The 20,848-nt window shown below is 53.7% G+C and overlaps 2 protein-coding genes across 3 annotated transcripts; one reads left to right on the plus strand and one right to left on the minus strand.

The window, feature by feature from the left end:
- The first annotated feature begins 2,376 nt into the window (after positions 1-2,376).
- On the plus strand, positions 2,377-4,741 carry PGAM2 (phosphoglycerate mutase 2). Its single transcript, XM_065932879.1, has 3 exons — positions 2,377-2,841; positions 2,963-3,143; positions 4,538-4,741. Exons 1-3 carry the CDS (start codon positions 2,428-2,430, stop codon positions 4,702-4,704), a joined length of 762 nt encoding a protein of 253 aa, XP_065788951.1. The 5' UTR covers positions 2,377-2,427; the 3' UTR covers positions 4,705-4,741.
- An 861-nt stretch (positions 4,742-5,602) lies between these two features.
- DBNL (drebrin like) lies at positions 5,603-18,234 on the minus strand. 2 transcript variants are annotated; one of them, XM_065932878.1, is made up of 13 exons: positions 18,096-18,234; positions 14,016-14,071; positions 12,141-12,253; positions 11,478-11,552; positions 10,394-10,540; positions 9,515-9,592; positions 9,028-9,179; positions 8,860-8,905; positions 8,363-8,438; positions 7,670-7,765; positions 7,455-7,567; positions 7,112-7,208; positions 5,603-6,636 (listed from the first exon to the last, which is right to left on the minus strand). In XM_065932878.1, the coding sequence occupies exons 1-13, from the start codon at positions 18,176-18,178 to the stop codon at positions 6,497-6,499; spliced, it is 1,272 nt and encodes a 423-aa protein (XP_065788950.1). In that variant the 5' UTR covers positions 18,179-18,234; the 3' UTR covers positions 5,603-6,496. The 2 variants fall into 2 exon arrangements, with proteins under 2 accessions (XP_065788950.1, XP_065788949.1); XM_065932877.1 differs by having other exon boundaries at positions 8,860-8,908.
- Positions 18,235-20,848: the final 2,614 nt, after the last annotated feature.

Below are 20,848 nucleotides of genomic sequence, written 5' to 3' on the forward strand. Positions count from 1 at the left end.
CCCAGTCCTCAGCTGCAGGAGGGCAGAGAGAGAAAGCAGTGGGTAGTTGCCATGCACTCTTGTAGCCTCACCTCCTCTGGCTAGAGGGCAGCTCTTCTCTCACGGTTTTAGCTACCTGCCTGGCTGTGCAGCTCCTGGCAGTGCCACCTCCACATTACTGCCCAGGAGCTGTGGTGGTAAGAAGGGGAGATAAGGAAGGGACTTGTAGGAACTTTATTTCTACTCCTTGGACCAGAGATAGTTTCTGGAGCCCTTTCTGTCCCCATTGGGCATACTTCTAGGTTTCAAGATGGGAAATTCTAGAAGAAAAAACATGCAACTTTGAATCTGACCTGCTTTATCTGCCTGATACTTTTCTGTTTTCTGAGATCTGCATGCTGCCTGTCCAGGATTTACATCTGTGGTCATGGGGAGACCAGTGGAGGGTGCTCACTCCATCCTCCCAGGACAGTCCCATTAAAGAGCAGTCCTCCTGCCCCCTGGCTTGCTTCTCCATGGACCTCTTAACTGTCCACCATGCTACACACATCACGTGTTGTTGTCCATGGAGACCCATCCCAGTGCTTGAACAGCCCTGGCACACCAGACATGCCCAGCAAACACTTTTTGAATGAATGAGGCAGGTTGAAGTGAACCACGACTGAGAAGCTGTGTGTCTTCTTGATCTTAAAACTTCCTTTGAGGTCCCATGTTTTCTCAACATCCCTCAGACAGACAGAAAGGTATGTCCCATCTCTTCCTTTGATTTGCAGTAAGCCCAGTGGCTCCCCAGTCTAGCACCTCCTCACCAGGCCATATGTACCCAGCCTAGGCTAAGCAGCCTCGTTCACACCTAACCCAAAGCCACCACCTCTACCAGGGCCTTTGGCTTCCAATCCTGCCTCCACAGCCACAACTGAGTTTACAATCATGCTTCTAACTCTCCAGTGATGCTCACTCATTAGGACATATGACCCAGGCCCTCCATGCCTCTTTACCACACACTTGTTTGCTGTTCTATAAAGATTGGTTCTTTGCTGGTGCAGCTGCAACTTGGCATCTTAACCCTGCCCCTCTGCTTGATTTCTTCACTGCCAAGACCCCAGCGGCCCTTGACCCCCCAAAACTGAATGCAGAAGTCCTGGGCCTGTAACCAACTCTACTGCCCCCAAGTCCCAACCTCAGCTAACCTCTGCATGCTTCTGATAAGCTGGGCACAGACCTAACAAACAGTACCTCTGATCCTGGGACCCCTTATGAGTCCTGGATTTCTTTTTCTTTTTAAAGGTACTTTCAACTAAAAAGAATAAGCCTGTCTTGCATGAAGGCAGGTAGGGTGGGAGAGTGTGGCAGATGTGGGAAAGAACTTGACAAAAGGATGTGAGAGCAGAAAACCTTCTGTCCCTCTCTGGCCCAGGCAGCCAGGCCTGCAGCTATCATTTGTCCTGGAAACCCACCGCAGTCCTTGCCCCACACTGCTGCCACTTCCCACAGGGCCAGACCTCTCCCTTCAGGGCTACGGCCCTCACCCATCCCCTCATTCTGTCCACAGCACCCTTTCTTTCTCCCCTGTCATTTGAGGGGATTAGTGGAGATATCACAGTCCCTCCCAACCTGGCTGTCAGCCAGAGGCTTCCGCAGGACCCATCCCGTGAGCAGGCAAGGCACAGAGTCTGCTAGGGCAAGAGGGACCCGAGGAGGGAGGTCAGGAGTCCTGTGGAAGGTCCCCTGCCGATATACAGACCCCGTTCATAGGTGAGCAGAGCAGAGTCATGGGGGGAGCCTTCCGGCAGCGCACATGTACGCATATGTGCGAGCACACATGCAACATACATGTGAGTACAAGGCACACATACGTCTATGTAGTGTGTGCACGCGCACACACACGTGCTCACAGGCACGCACACGTGGGTGGGCAAACATGTGCATACTCACACACTCTGGTTCCTCTGACAGCATACCAGTATCCTTACTGAAATGCAGGCTTGTGCCCCAGTTGTGTCGAGTGATTCAAAGAAAGCAGTTAGGATTTTTATTGTGCCTCTACCTAAGAGTGATAAGTTCCCTGGGAGCAGAGAGCAAACAGATTGACAGGGCTGGGAGCCCCAACATCTGGGGGTCTTTCCCCAAAGAGTCCTTCTGTTTCTGCAAGCCCTCAAATTTCAGACTTGTCAGAGGCCCTGGCTTCTGTTCTTCACAGCCAGCCCTGCCCAGCAGCCCCACCCAGCCTGGGCTCTGGGCAGTGGGGTCTGGTGAGTCTATTTTAAGTCGAGCTCTTGGCCTGCCTTACACCAACTCTGCTACTGGGCACCTGCCGCCGCCTGTCAGGCCTGGAATGCTGATTGGCAGTTGGCTGGGGCGGGGGCTGGGGACAGACCGTTATAAAGCTGGGGCACTCGGGAGTCACCTGCCCCTGTCCACAGCCCGCCAGTCCCCACCTCTACCACCATGTCCACCCACCGCCTTGTGATGGTTCGGCACGGTGAGAGCACCTGGAACCAGGAGAACCGCTTCTGTGGTTGGTTTGACGCAGAGCTGAGCGAGAAGGGGGCTGAAGAGGCCAAGAGGGGGGCCCAGGCCATCAAGGACGCCAAGATGGAATTTGACATCTGCTACACGTCAGTGCTGAAGCGGGCCATACGCACCCTCTGGACCATCCTGGATGGGACGGACCAGATGTGGCTGCCCGTGGTGCGTACCTGGCGCCTCAACGAGCGGCACTACGGGGGTCTCACTGGCCTCAACAAGGCAGAGACGGCTGCTAAGCACGGGGAGGAGCAGGTGAAGATCTGGAGGCGCTCCTTTGACATCCCGCCACCCCCCATGGATGAGAAGCACCCCTACTACCACTCCATCAGCAAGGTGAGGTGCTGGGACGTGGGAGGGCAAAGGGAAGGCCTGGGGCCCAGGCCTTCAGGGATGGAAGCCGGGTCGAGGCGGGGGTGCCCGCCTGGGGAGTGAACAGCAGCCTGGATGCCCCCAGGAGCGTCGGTATGCAGGCCTGAAAGCTGGGGAGCTGCCCACATGTGAGAGCCTCAAGGACACCATTGCTCGGGCCCTGCCCTTCTGGAATGATGAGATCGCCCCTCAGATCAAGGCTGGCAAGAGAGTGCTCATTGCAGCCCACGGGAACAGCCTACGGGGAATCGTCAAGCACCTGGAAGGTGAGGCCCATCCTCACATACGGAATGGGCAGAGGCGGGTGGGATGACGTTCCCATGAGCCAATCAGCCCCCAACTGCTCTTCTCATAGAAGGGACAGTCACTTCACTGAGGCAGCTTTGCAGACATTAGCATCAGGGTAGGGGTTTTTAATTGTGAACTCCAGTTCACAGCCAGGAGGGTTGAGAAACCTTCTCTGTTTAAAAAAAAAACATGAATTTTTTTGTTTTTTAAATCTGTGTACTGGGACACCATGTGACATGAGTCTCTTTCTGAAGATTCTGGGTGAAAATGTCTGCCACCACTGACTCAGGGCCCAGGCCCCATACAGGGGTCCACTGCTGGCACAGGTTCCCAAACTCAAGCCCCAGGTGAGAAGGGGGAAGGCCCTGGGGCTGGCATCCTGCCAAAGGACATCCACTCCTGAAAAGACAGCCCATCTGGTTCTAAATCCCAGCTTGCTGAGTGAACTTGGTCAAGTCATGTTACTGGCAACCGAGGGCAAGGTCCTGCCCACACCCACTCCAAGCAAAGATTCGTCAAGAGAAGGGAACAGGGTGTGGAGAACACTAGAGAACTTAGGTTCGTAACTTGGCTTTCATTAAAACAGCAATACCTCGCAGTATGACAGGCTCCGTCATGGAAGCCGCAACTGTCTTTCTGATACCGAGTCCACACAGATGCCTCACATTTGGCGTTGAGCCTAGCGGACGGAAAGACCACCTGCCCTCCCTCCTGGGGACTTCCTGCAGCCTGGTCTAGGAGAAATGAATGCACTGAGGCGAAGCTGATTGGGGTCTCGTACTGACCAGAGCATGTTCTCTTAAGCTCTCCTTCCATCAACAGAGTGGGGTGACAGGAATGCCAAAGGTCGAGCTGCTATTCCAGGCCACGGACTGGAGGCCAGCAGGCTTGGGTTTCCTCGGAAACCTCTCCTTTGCACCTGGCAGGACCTCCCATCCACCATGGCCATGAGCAGCCGTTCTTGCTGTCCCTCCCTGCCCCCTCCCCCTTCTCAAGGCACCGATGCTCCTTTGCTTAGAATGTCCAGAAACTATAACTCTCTAGAAACCAAATGGTTAATGTCTCCCCTGATCCCAAACATCCAGAGTTCACGCTGGGTCAAGGGGGCTGATGGCATCGCCCCAGATCAAGACAGCTTGGGGTGGAGTGAGGTCCCTGGTTCGCCACAGCTATTTCTGTAGGCTGCTGTCTCAGAGCTGCCTTGACCTTCTCCGGGCACACTCCTGGGGCTGTGCTAGCAGGGGTGGGAAGACCGCTGCCTGGCTCACAACACTATGGCCCATAAAGGTCACGAACTCTGCTAAATGCACGAGCAGGTGGCTGGCTGGTTGACAGGCTGGGAGGGGCTAAGGACCCTATTCCCCTGGTCTAGGGATGTCGGACCAGGCCATCATGGAGCTGAACCTGCCCACGGGGATCCCCATCGTGTACGAGCTGGACCAGGCGCTGAAGCCCACCAAGCCCATGCGTTTCCTGGGGGACGAGGAGACCGTGCGGAAGGCCATGGAAGCTGTGGCCGCCCAGGGAAAGGCCAAGTGAAGGGCGGGCTCTGACAATAAAGGCACCTCTTTCCACAGCCTCGAGTTCAGCACAGCCCCAGACGTCCGGCAGGTGGGTTGGTAGAAGCCTACCTGCTACCCCAGCATTCCCTCAGGGCTAGTTCCACAGGTCTGCAGCCTGGGATGCCACAAGCACAGCCCCAGGCCCGTGCTGCCTGCCCAACCCATCCCCATCGGTGGTGGCCAAGAGACTCCCTATCCCTGGCTAGCAAGTGGCTCCTGACGACTCACCATGTAACCCCCAAAGCTGGAGCCACTCGGCAGCCGTGCTCTAAATTAAGAGTGCCCAAAGTCGCATAAGGGGTGTCCAAGCAATGCAGCCCACGCCGTGCTGAGCCAGGACTGCGGCCAGGACACCACTTCCTTCACACTGGTGTCCTCTACCATCTTTGCAGCCCCAGGGTGGGAAGGGCAAGATGCTACCCTGGGCCCTGCCCTGGAGTGTCCCCTTGTCCAGGGACAGACAAGCCCACAGGCGGCCTTAAAGCTGGCAATACGTGATTCATGGAGCTCCCATGGCTGGGTGAGCCTTGGAGTTTGTCCTGAGATATCTGGACATGGTGGGACCTGCCTGCAGCTCAGCCTAAGTCGACAGGAAGTGCCATCTGCAGCCAGGCAGTGGAGGGGGGGGAGTGGTGCACTGGGATTGGCCACCAACCCCACTGCCTGGGGCTGGCAGCCTCCTCAGCGCATCCTTTGCCCACGCTGCTTCTGCCCGGCATTAGAAGAGGAGCAGTAATTCCCCAGACACGGTGGTATGGGTGCCTTGCTGCATGCACACAGGCACACGGGCTGTCCTGGGTGAGGCGAAGTTCCCTGTGGTAGGGGTCAGAGTGGTCCTTGGCCCCTCCCAGAGAACTGAGATGCAGAAGGCTGACTTCAGTCACATGTAGATCTTTATGCCTCTTCTAGGTGGCTAATGGTTGGTCAGAGGTCAGAGGGTGTACAGGTGAGGGCTACAAAAGGATGGATCAGAGCTGCCTGTGTGGGGCAGTTGTTATTCCAAAAGCAGACATGGGTGGGCTGGGGCAGAAATAAAGAAAGACAGCAGGAACAGGCCACCATGGTTACTTCTGAACCTCTCAGGCACACTGGGGCCAGGAGACAAGAGTGAGCCACATGGAAGGAAATGCAGTGTCTGTTGATGTTTTCACCTCCTCCTTCACATATTCAGATGGGGGCTTGGTCATCCCTGCCTCCACTGCCCACAGCCCAGGCAGAGTGACAGAGAAATGGGCAGGACAGAGTAGGATCCAGAAATACTGTCGTCAAAGTCATGACCCACTCCAACTTTGGTCATAAACTACGTTCACTGTTCCCAAGGATCACGGACATTGTAGTTATAGACACCATCCCATGGAGCCAAGGGGAAAAGAAAAGAAGGCAAATGCAGGAGGCCTCGAGATGCCCCTGCTCAGACGCCCCGCCCCTGGCAGCACCACACTCCTGGGGCAGAGGTTACTGAGGGCTGGCTCTGGGCAGGCCTCGGCGCAGTGTCTTCTGTTGGGGGTCTAGGGCGCCAGGCTGGTTGGGAGGAGTTTGGGAAGGTCTGGTAGCACGTTTGGAGATCACCAGGTTATTGCTGCATCTGGGGTAACAGAGGCCAAGCCACACAAGCCAGAGGGAGCCAGAGGGCTTGTCCTCATCAGCAGATACCATTCCTTGAAAGTGCCGTACACAACCCTCACCCAACCTCTTCCAGCAAGAAGGAAATGACATCTGGGTGGGGAAGGGAAGGACAGCCCTTGGCTTCAGCCAGCAGTCGAGGGTCCTTACTCAATGAGCTCCACATAGTTGGCGGGAAACATGCCAAAGTGGCCATCTGGCCCATAGCCACGCCACCAGCCTTCGTCAATCACCTCAATGCCGGTGATGAGGTTCTCAGGGTCAAAGGAGATCTCGGTCTCGTCGGCTGCAAAGAAGGTGAGCCCAGATGCTGTGCTGAGAGCTCGGGGACCCTGGCCACCAGCCTGTCCTGATGCTGCTCCTGTGGCCAGTCCCCCAGGACACATCTTTCTACACAGTCTGGCTCTGGGACCACTGTCCCAGTGAAAGGCTAGAACACAGCACTTCCACATGTCAGCCTGCTCCCTGAAGCCTCCACCCAGGGTCAGCGGGAGGGGTACCAGCATCCAGGTCTGACCCATCCCTCTGGTCATATTTCTAGTTCCAGAACAAGGTGGGCAACCGGGATTCACACCAGTGGTCAGCAAGCAGCTGCTCAGAGCACGTGGGGAGGCCCGAGTTGTGCAGCACACCCACCCATTCTTCCTTCTCACCCTGTTTCCATTTCTGACACCTCCTGGGGCTATTTCCTTGAGAGGACCCCCAAATCCCGCCTCCTGGTCTTGGGCCCTGTGGTCTGAGGTGGTGGGACAGCACATTACCTGCCTGGTAGTCATACAGGGCCCGGGCACAGAGCCCTTTCCCACTCAGCCCGGGGTAGTGGTCAACGGGCTCAGAGCTGGCATCTTGCTGCTGCACCTGAACACGGACGGGAAAGAAGAAGCGAAGTCTCAGGTCTTGATTACCCCAGACTCAACCCTGCTTGTGACCAGGGCTCACCAGACTTGTGGGGAGGGCTCGAGGGACAGGGCCTCCTCCAGGACTAAGCGAGATGAGTCACAGGCAGTGAGTCACGAAGTTAGGTGTCCCATGATGGGAGCGCCAAGGAGTGCATGTCTGGGTATGCGGCCCCTTCACAGATCTGCCCTGCTGCAGAGAACCCACCATTGGAGGCTCCTCATAGACAGTCTCCTGCTCTGGAGGTTCCTCGTACACAGCCTCCTCTTCCACCTGCACCGAACACGGAGGGACGCTGGGCACTGGCTCCTCGCGGAGATCTGCATGGGGGGACACAACTCACTCTGACCCAGGGGAGGGGACAGGACAACCCACGTCTCCCTCCCACCCTCAACCCTCCAGGGGGCAGCCAACAGCCTTGCCTGCCCTGGGTCTTGAGGTGGCATGAGCTGACTCTCTGCTGAGGGGGGTATCTGGTTGAGTGAGTTGCTTCTGCAGGAAGGGGCTCCTCAGCTTGCCTACAAACCAATGGTAAACATGTAAGACATCACACAGTTGGAAAGGAGGAAGAAGCAAGTACTTGCTGTCTTTTCTGTGTTCTGTGTTGCTCAGAAGGGGGACCTGTTCTGGGACAGTGAGCATCACACAGGGAGTGAATGGGGACGTGGAATGGCTACAAGAATACTACCTAGCATGCACACATCACCTATGTGTATCCTGGGCCTTGTGCAGTGTTCGAGAGTTGGCCAGCAGTGCAGTCTGATACAGCCTTTGAGGGCCAGAGAGATGACGGATCCAGGCCCCTGAGGCCCGGATAACAGCCCAGCACGGGAGGTGTGCCAGGGGTACAGGGCCAGGACTGGAGAGTATTCTCTCTAGAGCCACACATGGTCCCTCCTGTCCTAACAGGTCTCTGGAGGCGGAGGTCAAGAGCAGGAAGGTGGCACCTGGGTCCCAGGCTGACATCCCAGAAGCTACCCACAGAAGCACAGGCTCTCCTTACTCATCCCTTTCACATTCTGATACATCTGTCACTAATTCAGGGCGGCCTGTACTGGGACCCCAGACCCCTTCAGCCATCCCCTGCCTCACAGCTGGACCAAGGGAAGTCTCACCTGGCTGGGGGCTGGAGATGGATGTGGTAGACATGGCCCTCTCCTTCTGCTTGAAAATCTCCCGTGGGTGAGCTGGCTGTGGACAAACAAGCTCATAGAGGAGTGCACATGGACCCGATAGTGAATGAGGCCCAGGAGTCCATCGGCCTGCCTGGCTCCCTGCAGCTGTGCAGGGGGGTCAGGAAGCAACACCCCAAAGTTGAGGGGCTCACCGGTCTTTTCCAGTACCACAGGAGACCCACATCGGGCTAAGCTTCTGCCCTCAGCCTCCTCTCCACTGCCAGCTCTGAGACACCACATGTCCCATGTTCAGATCTGCCCAGCCCCCTGCAGGCCCCTTAGAGGAAGCCCCTCTCTGGGGCCTGTGACGCAAGATGCGTGCATCTGGAGGAATCCATGTGGCCATCATCGCTCCCAGCAGGCAGCTTGCACACCTGTCCTGGACAAGCCTCCACGTATTACTTTGGCCTCTCAAGGTGGGAGCATCCAAGACTCACCTGCTCCTCTCTGTTCCTTGAAACCACCTCATGCTGTTCATACTTCCTGCTGGGAGAGGCAGAGGAAAGAGCTGCAGCCTGGCCTCAGCATACTCCTTACCTGCTTCTGGGGGACACTCCTAGGGAGGAGAGACAGCCCCTCCCGGTAGGTGCCAGCCCCCACCTCACCTCTGGAGGCCAGCCTCGCCTCCCTGCTCCTGATAGCGCTGCTCCCGGAGGGCAGCCTCACGCAGCTCCCGCTCCCGGCGCTCCTGTTCCAGCTGCTGCCGCTCCTCCTCCGCTCGCCGCTTCTCCTCTAGCCTGCGGTTCTCCTCCTCCTTCTGCAGGGAGAGTCGCACCCGCCTGCCCCACTCAGCCTCTGCACTGCCGGCAACATGGACCTCCCCTCTCACCCGTGACCTATTCAGGCAGGCTGCACAGGCTGTGGTCAAGCGTGGGCTCTAAAGCAACGCTCACTAGCTATGTTACTTAACACCTCTAACCCTTAGTTCAACCATCTGCAAATGGGTGCCAAAAGGCTTATTTATTCAAATCCCTTGCTGAACAAGTATCAGTGAACTTATTGTAAGAAAAACTGAGATGGAGCAGCTCATGTTTGGTGCAGACAATGCTCCATAAATGCAGCTCTCGTCGTCATGCCCTGGGCAGCACTTACCTCTGCTTTGGCCCAGAAGCTGTCTTTGCCAATCCTTTTGATCTCAGACACAGCATTGGTCTTCTGGTACACTGAGCCCTGAGGGGGACAGAGAATTCACTACAGGGCCACTGACAGGAACACAGAATGGCTAAGAACTGCTGTGACAGCACCTGGCAGGAGTGGCGCTTGGAACAGTGACTCTTAAGGAGGCCTGCAACAAAAACAGCCTGAAAGGCCCCGGAAACTCCAAGTGGGGATTCTCAACCCCAGAGAAAACTGGAATCGTCTCTGGCTGCACCAGGCCCTTGTGCACGGAAGCCAAGGCAGAAAAGGCCCCTGGGCCTGCCTGAGAATCCTGGAAGCTGGGCAGTGCTGAGGAAAACTCTGGACAGGGGTTCCCTCAGACAGCTAACTGCAGTGCAGCACCCACAGAACACCCGAGAACCTCAGCTGTGTGTTGGGAGACTCAGCTCCGCAGCAAGCACCAGGCCACAAGCCCAAAGGTGTGTGGCCACAACCTAAGAGAGGCTTGCCCTGTACACCACCAGGAGTTGCTACAAAGCAACCACTGTCCAGGGCCGCACAGGATACTCTGGTGCCGTGGCCTGCAGGGTGGATGGAATCTCTCTGCAGAGAACCTCTGACCACACCGATGCAGCGTGAGAGGCTCCAGCACCACCGCACAGGCTGAAAGGCCACTCCTCATGCGCACTGGTGCCTGCCTCGAGAAGGCAACTCCTGCTCCTGTCAGGCACAGGGTCACCATAGGCACCTCAATCAGGCTCCGGGACCAGAAGCCAGCCAGGTGGCGGCCCAGTCCCTCTGGGAATAAAGCACTGAACGTGGGTCCAATCAGTCTGAAGTTAGGGGTTGCCCTCAGGCCCACACAGCACTCACCACTGGGGCCTGGGGGCCCGTGTCCTGGAAGCGGCTACTCTCCTTGTGGAAGGCGTAGTTAGCACCTGAGGCCCTGGCCACCTTCTGCATGATGCACTCGGGCTCCACGTCCTCCTCGGCCCTGGCATTGATGGTCACATGGGCCCCCTGCAGCAGGAGCAGGACTTGATGAGAAAAAAGCACTGCGGCCCCCGGAGAGGACAGGCTGCATACCTCAGGCTGCACAGGGCTCGGGGTCAGGAGGCCTGCTCTCACCAGGGCCTCAGAAAAACCAGCTGAGGGAAACCTACTGTTCTTGTCCCAGCTTTCGTGGAAGGCCCGCGCCCTCCACAGTGTGGCCTGTTCAGCACTGCTACAAGACAGCCCTGGCATTAAAGAGCTTCTTTCCAGTGAATGAAAACGAACCTTAAAAGGCACCTGGAAACAAGCACATTTTCTGCAAAAAGCAAGCTACTATTTCTCCATGAAAAATGAGAACTATGACCTTGTTGGCACTAAACACCAATAAGCTTTTACCTCCTCGATGGAGAAACTGAGGTGCCTATGAAGAAATGTTGGCAGAACCAGAAAACAAAGTCCTGGATCTCCTTGCCAGTAACCAAAGAAATGCAAAGAGTAAGCTGACAAGTGAACAACAAATAGTTTTTGATCACAATGCTTTTGAAATTAAAGTTCCATTATATGATGACTAAAATAAATATATGCAGAAATGGACTGGAAAAAAAAAAGCATTAAAGGGAACATGCACATTGAGGTTGTGGACATAAGCAACTATCCTTCTCCACCAGATCCTTAAGAGTATAGCTGAAAATTTGTCCTCAGAAAACAAGTGGAACCCAAGGCTTAGCCCTGCCTCAAGACCAGCTCCAGCATGGCCTCTTTGTGGTCCTCTGTGTTGTTCCCCCCCCCCCCCCCCGGCCCACTGAGGCCAGCTTGCAGGGGCTCTGGCTACATCCTGGGCAAAAGCGGAGCAGCCTCAGATGCAAGGCACACTTCCAACTCTGGACATGATTCCTGCCACCTCACACCCTGGAACCTGAAGATCTGGTGAATGCTAGGAGGCCCTGTACAGAGCAGCCCTTACCTTCAAGAAGCCGGCCATGGTGCTGACGTGGTTGGCGCATGCTCCCTTCCGCACGTCATTCACACCCTCACCGGTCTGCAACACAGAACATTCCTCGGTGTCACCCAGGTCTCCCTGCAAAGTCACCGCCCACCCCAGGGACTCGGCAGTTTCCCTGTGTTCCAGGAAAGAGAAAACCGCAATCCCTAAAGCAGAGGACATGGTGAGACCCCAAACCTGAGTCAGGCAGAGTCTTGGAGAAGGACGTCACCCGCTTCCACTGTGGTAAGTTTCCTTAGAATTCCACAGCCCCCACCCAGGGGAGCCATTTCATTAGAGTCACTGTCCTATACTCCCAGAGCCCTCCTAGCCCTTATCCAGGCCCTCTGCTCCCCGAGGATGACTACACTGAAAGGGACAAGGACAAGAGTGCCCTGTGGCTGCCTGTAATCCATTTTACAGGAGTACTTCTGGGCCAGGACAGTGAAGTCTACACAAGTAAGGCCCCAGGTGCCCTTGGGCCACAATGAATGAACCCACTACTCTGTCCAGTCACCAGATTCCCAACTCTGTTGGGAAGTCAAGTTCTCCCCTGCTCCAGTCACAAAAGGCAAAGAAGGAAATAAGGAAGTTTTTCTGGATCCCATCTAGATGAGAACTCAGAAGCCCTCAAGTTCCACATACCCAGTTGATGAGGACAAACTTGGGCAGGCCGGAGTTGGGGTCCTTGACCCTGCAGAAGGCGTACATCACCTTCCCACTGTTGAGCTCCTCCACCATCTCCTCCAGGCCCCCCTCTGCAGCAGTTACAAGGAGAGTCAGAGGTGGCCCAGGCACCCCACGCCCGCCCTGGCACCTCGTCCACCAGGAAAGGAAATCCCAGCTGCTTCTAAGCCAGGGTTCTCAGTCCTATCTGAAACAGAATCAGATTCCTAGGCCTACCCCCACCAAGCTGACTTACGAGAACTGGACGGACCCCAGGGTCTGCACTTGTGAAAAGCACCTCAAGTGATTTTTAAGCCACACTAGCCTAAAAATCACTCCTCCTGCAAACTCACAGATAATTCTGGAAATAAAAATGTCATTTCTGCTGCAAACCAGGCAGGCACCAGACCTCCAATGGAGGAGCTCTGCAACAGTTTTACCATGGCCTGAACTCCACGAACCACCCTGGGATAGCAGGGCCTGCTGTGAGTCACCCTGTCCTTACATGTCTGCTCAGACTCCAGGGCCACCCAGAGGCTCCTGAGCAGATGTTAACTGCCCACAGTCATATAGGGCCTCAGCTCTTAGACTCCCTGAGTAGGGACAAGGGAGTGACGGGGAAATAGGAGTGGACGACCCTATGCCACTCTCCCCTGACACTTAGGCTGTAAGCCCCAGCATGCACTAGAGTTCTGGATTCTTCTCAGGTACCCAGACATTCCCAGGTTGTGAGAAAGTGCTGGATCAGTTATTTACCTATTGGGCTCCACAAAACCTGGGGCAGTCCTGCGGCCCTGCTCTGGGCACCCACAGCAGAGCCTGTGAATATCACTGCGAATGGTGGCATGAAAACTGAACTCTGCAACTCTCAGTTCCCTATGACATCACAGTGCACCTGATTCCACCGTCAGTGGCAGTCCTTCTAGAAAGACAACCACCAAGAAGAACCGCTCATGGAAGCGCTCTAGTAACCATCAAGTTACTAGAACCATTCATGCAGCAAGCAGAGAACATGCCAGTGAGCATGCACTGAATAATGAAGCTATGTCACTCAGGTCAGGTGAGCTGGCCTTGAGAATTGAGGAGTCAAGGGTATCAGGTGGGGGATCTACAGTTTATACCCCTCTGCCCAGCACTGGCCAAGAACCTTCCTATCACCCTGTATTTGGGCAGCACTTTTCCAGGTCACCCTGTCCCAGCTGACCATATACATTGATATGACCTCTCCCAGGTTGGGATGTGCCCAGCAGATATTCAATCCACCTGAAAGAGGGCAGAAGGAAGGATGTGTCTGTACCCTCTCTTCCTCCACCAACACTCAGCTCTATGGGACTGTCATCCTGTCTCAGCTACAGCCCGGAGCTAAGGACAGAGCACAGGCCAGGCCTTGGGCTGTCTGCAAGCTAGAGAGGGCAGGCGTATTCCCCATCTCAGCTCTTCCCACCTATGACACAGAGAACACTGCTGCCTTGCACCTCCAGACAGAGACAGCCAAGGAGTAGGTATTTTCACTTAGAAACATCTGAAACCCAAAGCAAGCCAGAAGGAGCTGTGGGCCCCACACTGCTGGGGGAAAGCCTCTGTCCTGCCTGGCTGGCTGCAGTCACTCAGATCAGGGGAGCAGGGAATTCCTCAACATTGACACTGATGTGGGGCAGGCTCACTGACAGCCAGGGAAGGTGTCACTGGTCATGCCACGTGCAGGGAATACCTCTGCACCCTGAGTGTCCTTCCTCCTGCTGTGACGGTGTCAACGCCAGCAGAGACAGAGCACTGATGTCCCAACTCTCCCTGCTGCCCCCCACCTCCTGATGCTCCTATAGCCCATCTACCTCCTCATGTGACCATACTCACCCCCAGTGCCAGCCACGCGGATGTCATTGCTGTTTCCTTCATAAGTAAAGAGAGCCCTGAAACAAAACACAAATAGGCTCATAACCAGTGCCCTGGGAACCTTGTGCCCTCACTGAACCCAGCAAAGGTTCACACTGCAACCCAGGAGCTCAGCCTGACAGCAACAAGTGGGCTGACACAAGCCCCACTGTGAGGCAGGATCTCAGTAGGCTGCTGGGGTTCCCAGAGCTCAGCCTTCTCATCTGGAACTGGCCCAACCTACCAGAGCGGCTTGTTGTGAGGACCAAATTTATGGAGATGGGAAGCATGCATCTACTTTGCAGAAAACTAGGCTGTGAAATTTTACGGCAATGTTCTACACATTTATGTGTGAAACATTTACCTAGCTACCATGTATGTCGATGGTGGTGGTGGTTTACTCATTAAGTTGTGTCTGACTATCGTGACCCCATGGACTGTAGCCTGCCAGGTTCCTCTGTCCATGGGATTCTGCAGGCAAGAATACTGGAGTGGGCTGCCATTTCCTTCTCCAGGGATCTTCTCGACCCAGGAATCGAAATTGGGTCTCCTGCATTGCAGACAGATTCTTTACCAACTGAGCTATGAAGGAAGCCCACGTATGTTCATATGAACAAGCAAAAGATACTTGCATATTCCTGAAACCAGAGCACACCAAAAGAAGTAGGAAAGAGAAATACATGCATTTTTAATAACCAATGCCCATGTGCATGTCTGCAGTCTTCTAGAAAGTCTGAAAGGTTGGTGGAGCAGGTCTGCCTCGGCTTGAGACTCTTCCAGCAAACACAGGCTTTTATAGGTTGCATACGGCGTCAGAAACCATAGAGGCCATGACGCAACATGAAGTCAGTTTCCTCACAGGACAGGCTCCTATGGGCAACCTAGCAGAGCCTCAGGTCTTCACAGGTGACCCTCGGTCATACCTTCCTTCTATAAGACTATTCATAAGAACGCTGGCAAAGATTTGGGCTTATAAATCTGTGCCCTGTAAGTGTTGAGAAGTATGGTAAATTGTATTAAATCTAGGAAAGGGCCATGGAAGGTCCTTTGACCAGAACAAAGATTACTCAGAGAGAACATTCTAGAAGAGAAAGCATCCATGCAGGCCACATAAAGCCGAGCCATCAGCATGACCTCTGCAGAAGCTGAGCTCCAGAGAGTGCTGGCAGACGCCAAGGTGAAGTTGGTAATCCAAGGGACAGTAAGTCAAAGGCTTAATCCAGTCAAAACCCAATCTGGCGTGTCATCTCCTCATGCTCCAGAGCACAGGCTGCTGAGGTGTGCCAGACAGAAACTGCAGAGTCAAAAGTCTGACAGGAACCAAATCAAGTTCCACTCAGCTTTCCACGGGCCTAGAAAACAGCACTGGGCAGAGCTGCCTAAGCCTAAGAAAGTCAGAAGAAGTTATACCCAGGTCCAAAGATCTAGGAGACATCCAGAATCTGGGGGTCAGGGTCCTGACCAGCCTTCCTCCTGGAGGAAAGAAGCCCAATCCTCTTGAAAGTCACAAACCGTGGCTGCAGGAGACAGGCACATTGGACAAGCACCACGAAACAGAGACTGCTACTCAGGCTTCGATTTTCCAAGAAGAGATCCAGCAGCTAACAAGGCATGCTAGCACGCCTTGTGTCTACCATCCACCCCTCTGACTTCATTCCCCTTTATCCTAGGCTCCAGCCTAAGCCACCTTCTTGAATGTTCCCAGTTCAGAAGTTCATCCAACATTCAATCAAACAACCCTTCTTGCAAATCAACATTAAATTAAAAAGAAAATGATGGGTTGGCTGTTTGCTTGTGCAGGTACACGGCACAAGGAGCATGCAGGCACTAAGTACCTTATAACTCAATCACTTTCAAAAACAGTCTGAAAACCTGTTACTTGCGAGTGATGGAATGCAGCTATGAATAATCCTTAATAGGACCTGACCACAGAACTTACTTTCTAATGGAGACAAAACACACACACGCAAACACATCACACTAATGTATAGTCAGATAGTGAAGTGGGTACAGGAAGTGAGCAAATATGCCACAACCCAGGGGAAGAACCTGGTTTCCCTAGGAGAAAGTCCCAGTACAGAGAGCTGATGTTATGGCTGTTCCCTATCCCACCTCGCTTCGGAACCTGTTCCAATGCACCCACTCTGAATGTGAAACTTTATGACCCACCAAACTGGAAACCACTTCTTGCTTCTCTGCCACTTTTTCTGTGCTCCTCTCAGTACCCCTACAACTGGGACAGAGATGGGGCCCACCCCATCCTTTCTGGTGAAGAGAAAAGCTGACAAAATCAACGAGGATGCATAGTGTGTGTCTGAGGAAGCCAACCAGGGAGATGGGAATATTTGACTGCAACCAAATGAACAGGAATCTAGAAAGGCCTCTCCAAAAAGGCAATACCAGAGCTTGAGAAATCGTTTGGTGAGCCCCCTAGGATGATGTGGAAAGGCACTCCAGGCAGAGGAAGCATAAAGAACAAGGGTTGTGAGGAATACCAGCTTGCAAGTTTAAAGAAGAAAAAGAAGGCTGTTGCCGCTAAGTCGCTTCAGTCGTGACTGCCATAGACGGCAGCCCACCAGGCTCCCCCGTCCCTGGGATTCTCCAGGCAAGAACACTGGCGTGGGTTGTCATTTCCTTCTCCAGTGCATGAAAGTGAAAAGTGAAAGTGAAGTCGCTCAGCTATGTCTGACTCTTAGAGACCCCGTGGGCTGCTACCAGGCTCCTCCGTCCATGGGATTTTCCAGGCAAGAGTACTGGAGTGGGGTGCCATTGTCTTTTCGAAAGGCTAGGGTGGTGGTAAACAGGTGGAGCAGTTAGGAGCCAGGTCATGCAGGGCTTGTCAGCCATGGCGAAGAGTCCAGGCTTTATTTATGCAACAGGAAGCCACTGCGGAGTTTAAGCAGGGAAGTGACATGGTCAGATATTTTTTCAGCAGGTCTGTACATGCAGACCTGCCCACATTGACGTGGCCCCAGAAAATCTGCAGACCCAGGAAGCTGGTATTCTGAAGCTCTTCCCTAAAATGCCTTGGAGTGAAGGAAAGGATAGGCACTAGTGTTCTCAATATCCCAATAGTACACTGGACAAAAGCCACTGGGCTGGGCACCAGGGAAAGCAGAGATGAGAAAACAGTAGCACTTGACAAGCAGAGAAAGCCACAGTTGTTCAGCCTCGCCCAGAGAGCCCTTTCCCAGGCAAAGGAATAAGGCTCCTCAAAGTTGGTCGCCTTACTTCATTATACTCAGCATATTTCTTAGAACTATAAATGCTCAAAACTGATCTGTGAATGTAATTTAAGACATATGGAAAGTAACAGAACTACTATGCCTACAACGACCCTTGTTGCAGGACAGAACAAGGGTCTATGTGTGGGCTACCCTGGGCTCTGCCAGAGGTTTCAGATTCAGGCCTTCTGTACTATAAAGGCCCTATCACTGACATTCCAGCAAAGGATGTCACCGGAGGTGGAAGGAAGGTGGGACCTTTTCCAAACAGATAACCAGCATCCTCCTTTCATTCATCTATCCATAGTTCACGCATACGAAGTAGTATTCTTCGTGACGAAAGGGAGGTTCTTAAAATCCCTGGAGAACCAAGGACCTAAATCCCTCGACCTCTCTGACGCTCCCAAAGCAAGGCTCCCATTTCCAGTCTGGCTGCTAGACCACCCTCGGAGTCCCACTGCTGAACAAAGCATTCGGAATGAAGGCAGATGTAGCTTCCGCTTTCTCAAGGAGGGCTGAGAGGGCTTTCTCAAAGTGCCCCATTGTCCACGGAAGTCCCCGAGCAGGAAACGAGAACCTGGCGAAGCCATCAAGCACAGCCAAGGCCCAGGATCCAACGAGGCCCGGGGGCCGAGACCGGTGGCTAGCGGAGTGGAAGGGCTGGGGACTTACCGGGCCCCCACCCGGGTTTAAGCTGCACAAACAGAGGGGCACGGGGTGACGGAGGTGGGGACCTAACCTCGCGGGGTGTGGCGCAGGTGCGCGGCGCTCAGCGTTCCGCGCGCCCTGGCTCCCCGGCCCCGGCCCCGGCCCGCTCCCGGCCCACCCCGTCGCCCACCAGTCGGTTGAGGACTTCTCGTTGACCACTCTCTCGTAGGCCTCCAGCAGCGCCGGCCCATTGCGGCTTAGGTTCACAGCCATACCCCCACCTCGGTCTCCGCGACACTATCGCCGCCGCCGCCGCAGCTGCTTCCCAGACCTGCCGCGCAAGGCAGCCCAAGGCCCCGCCCAGCGGCCGGAAGCCCCGCCCCGACGGCCGGAAGCGGAAAGGGAGCAGGCGGGACCCAGGGTGAACGGCCGAGTGCAGGCTGGGCGTTTGTTGGGCTGCGGGCAGGCTGAAAGCCTTTGCGGGGTCGAGGTATGTAGACAGCTGTACGTGGCGATGGAGGGAAAATGTGGCCTTCTGCGGGTCCCCGTGCTCTGTCCTGCCGAGCCAAGGCACGCTCTCTGAGTCTGGCCGAAGGATGCCACCCAGTCCCTTATTAGTTACTTTCGTGGAGCACTTTCTTACTCTTATCACGTTTAAAACCACTTGTTTGAGATCCCGTGACGGGCACGGGGGTCCCTTATCATCTGTGTGAATTCCGAATAGTTTTATCTAAGAATGAAGCATGCGTGATAATTAATGAGCAGAAGAATAAAAATGAACACTAAGTGATGGCCACGCTGCCACAAAGAAAGAAAATGAAGTCGCTCAGTCGTGTTCGACTCTTTGCGACCCCATGGGCTGTAGCCTGCCAGGCTCCTCTGTCGAAGGGATTTTCCAGGCAAGAATACTGGAGTGAGTTGCCTTTTCCTTCTCCAGGAGATCTTCCTGACCCAGGCATCGAACCCAGGTCTCCTGCATTGCAGGCAGCCGCTTTACCATCTGAGTCACCAGGGAAGTCTACAAACCTACCTCAAAGTGCAGTTGTATTTCTCAGACCTCACCTGCATTTTCTGGAGAGGTCAAGGATGGGGTAGCGAAGGGAAGATGAGAACCTGCCCAGTGCTGGTCCTGTTACCCAACCAAACTTGGGTCCACTTGTCCATTGGTCCCAGTGCAGTAAAGCCAGTCTACCAACATGAGGTTGTGGTGGGGAAAGTGCAGCAGTTACTGTAGGCACCAACCACGGAGTCCAGGCAACTAATACCCAAACCACCCACTGGCTTTCAGAAGGTTCTTAAAGATAGGGTGAGTGAGGGGGGATGTGGGGTTCAAGATCAGCTTGTGGACATTCTTCTGATTGGTTGGAGGTAATCAGCAATCAGCAGCATCAACCTTCTGGTTCCGACCAGTCTGAGGTCTACCTGCCAATGAGCAGCATGCAGTCAACTTCTTCCACCTGGTAGGGGTTTTGTTATCTGTAAAAAAAAAAAAAAAATAGATCAAGGATGTACCTCAGAATATTATCTATAGCCCTTAAAAGGAACTAATGGTCCTTGACTTTATTTAGTGATGAAACTTATTATTTCACCTTGTTTGACTTTTCCTTTATTTCTGTGTTGTCTCACTTCTCTGCTTAAATTTATTCTTTGAAACTCAGGGAATGTCTAGGAAGCTAAAGTTTTTCTACAGACAAGAGGCAGGCAGAAGACCTGGTGGTGATGGTGGTGAGATGTCTCTCCCAGGGAGGCCTCCTAGGGTCCTGCTATTATGGTTCTGATTCTTTCCAGGCCCTAGCTGACTGATGGAAGGAGCTCCCCATGCTTCAATCTGCACCTGACTGTGACTGACCTATTTGGAGAGAAACAGAGACCCATGCCTGGCCTATAGCAGCTCACAGTTTCCTTCTCACCTTAGAGAACTGTCATTTCCATAAAATTCATATCCACAGTCCCATAGCCCATTAGAATTCCATGTTTGAAATTCAGTCTTTCAGTTTTCAGAAAATATCAAGTATATCCTACCACAGGATCCTGAGCAGAATCTGGTAGTCAAATATGTTCATTTTTCGACAGCAGTGACTGAGAAATCAGTTAAGTGGCTTATAGAAAGACTCTAACAGCCTCATGACAATTCAGGTCAGATTTTGCTGCTAAATCACTTACCAAAATCTTAAGGTGTTGGGGTCTGGGCTGCACATTTAAGGACTTGGAAGCCTTATTTGGGCACAAATACTGTTCATTTGTTACATCTATTTTCATTTCTGTTCGCATCACTGCTTGTCTTACAGGCAAAAACTGACATCTCTCTGATGGGCAGAGCAGTTACCTGGTCCCAACCCGGGGAAAACCTGGGTCCTAGCCAAATACTCCCTCCCTTCAGCAACTCCATCTGCAGCCCTCCTCCCTCCCCCAGTTCACCCTGGATCTTTTCTTCTACAGTGTACAGGTCTCATTTTTCCACTTTGACTTCACAAATGTGGTTGCATCAGAAAACCAAACTCTTGTAAATAGAGGACTCCCAGATCTCCCAATCTCTAGTCTTTTTATTTTTCCTCAGTAACATCTATGCTGTAATTTTTTCCTCAGACGCAGCCTTCAGGTGACTTCCTGATTCACCACAGTTCAGTTCAGTTCAGTCGCTCACTTGTGTCTTTCTCATTACCCTTTGTGACCCTGTGGACTGCAGCACACTAGGCCTTCCTGTCCATCACAAACTCCTGAAGTTTACTCAAACTCATGTCCGTTGCGTCGGAGATGCCATCCAGCCATCTCATCCTCTGTCACCCCCTTCTCCTCCTGCCCCCAATCCCTCCCAGCATCAGGGTCTTTTCCAATGAGTCAACTCTTCGCATGAGGGGGCCAAAGTATTGGAGTTTCAGCTTCAGCATCAGTCCTTCCAATGAATACTCAGGACTTATTTCCTTTAGGATTGACTGGTTTTAT

This window comes from Muntiacus reevesi, chromosome 4, assembly GCF_963930625.1.
Source record: "Muntiacus reevesi chromosome 4, mMunRee1.1, whole genome shotgun sequence".
NCBI classification, from domain to species: domain Eukaryota; kingdom Metazoa; phylum Chordata; class Mammalia; order Artiodactyla; family Cervidae; genus Muntiacus; species Muntiacus reevesi.

Excerpts from the sequence above, each read along its gene's own strand:
- PGAM2 (XM_065932879.1), top strand. The coding sequence starts at position 2,428 with ATGTCCACCCACCGCCTTGTGATGGTTCGGCACGGTGAGAGCACCTGG. Across the intron at positions 2,842-2,962 it reads ACTACCACTCCATCAGCAAG|GAGCGTCGGTATGCAGGCCT; the intron begins GTGAGGTGCTGG and ends GGATGCCCCCAG. Across the intron at positions 3,144-4,537 it reads AATCGTCAAGCACCTGGAAG|GGATGTCGGACCAGGCCATC; the intron begins GTGAGGCCCATC and ends CCCCTGGTCTAG.
- DBNL (XM_065932877.1), bottom strand. The coding sequence starts at position 18,178 with ATGGCTGTGAACCTAAGCCGCAATGGGCCGGCGCTGCTGGAGGCCTAC. Across the intron at positions 8,439-8,859 it reads CAAGGAACAGAGAGGAGCAG|CCAGCTCACCCACGGGAGAT; the intron begins GTGAGTCTTGGA and ends GTTTGTCCACAG. Across the intron at positions 7,766-8,362 it reads CATCTCCAGCCCCCAGCCAG|GCAAGCTGAGGAGCCCCTTC; the intron begins GTGAGACTTCCC and ends ATTGGTTTGTAG.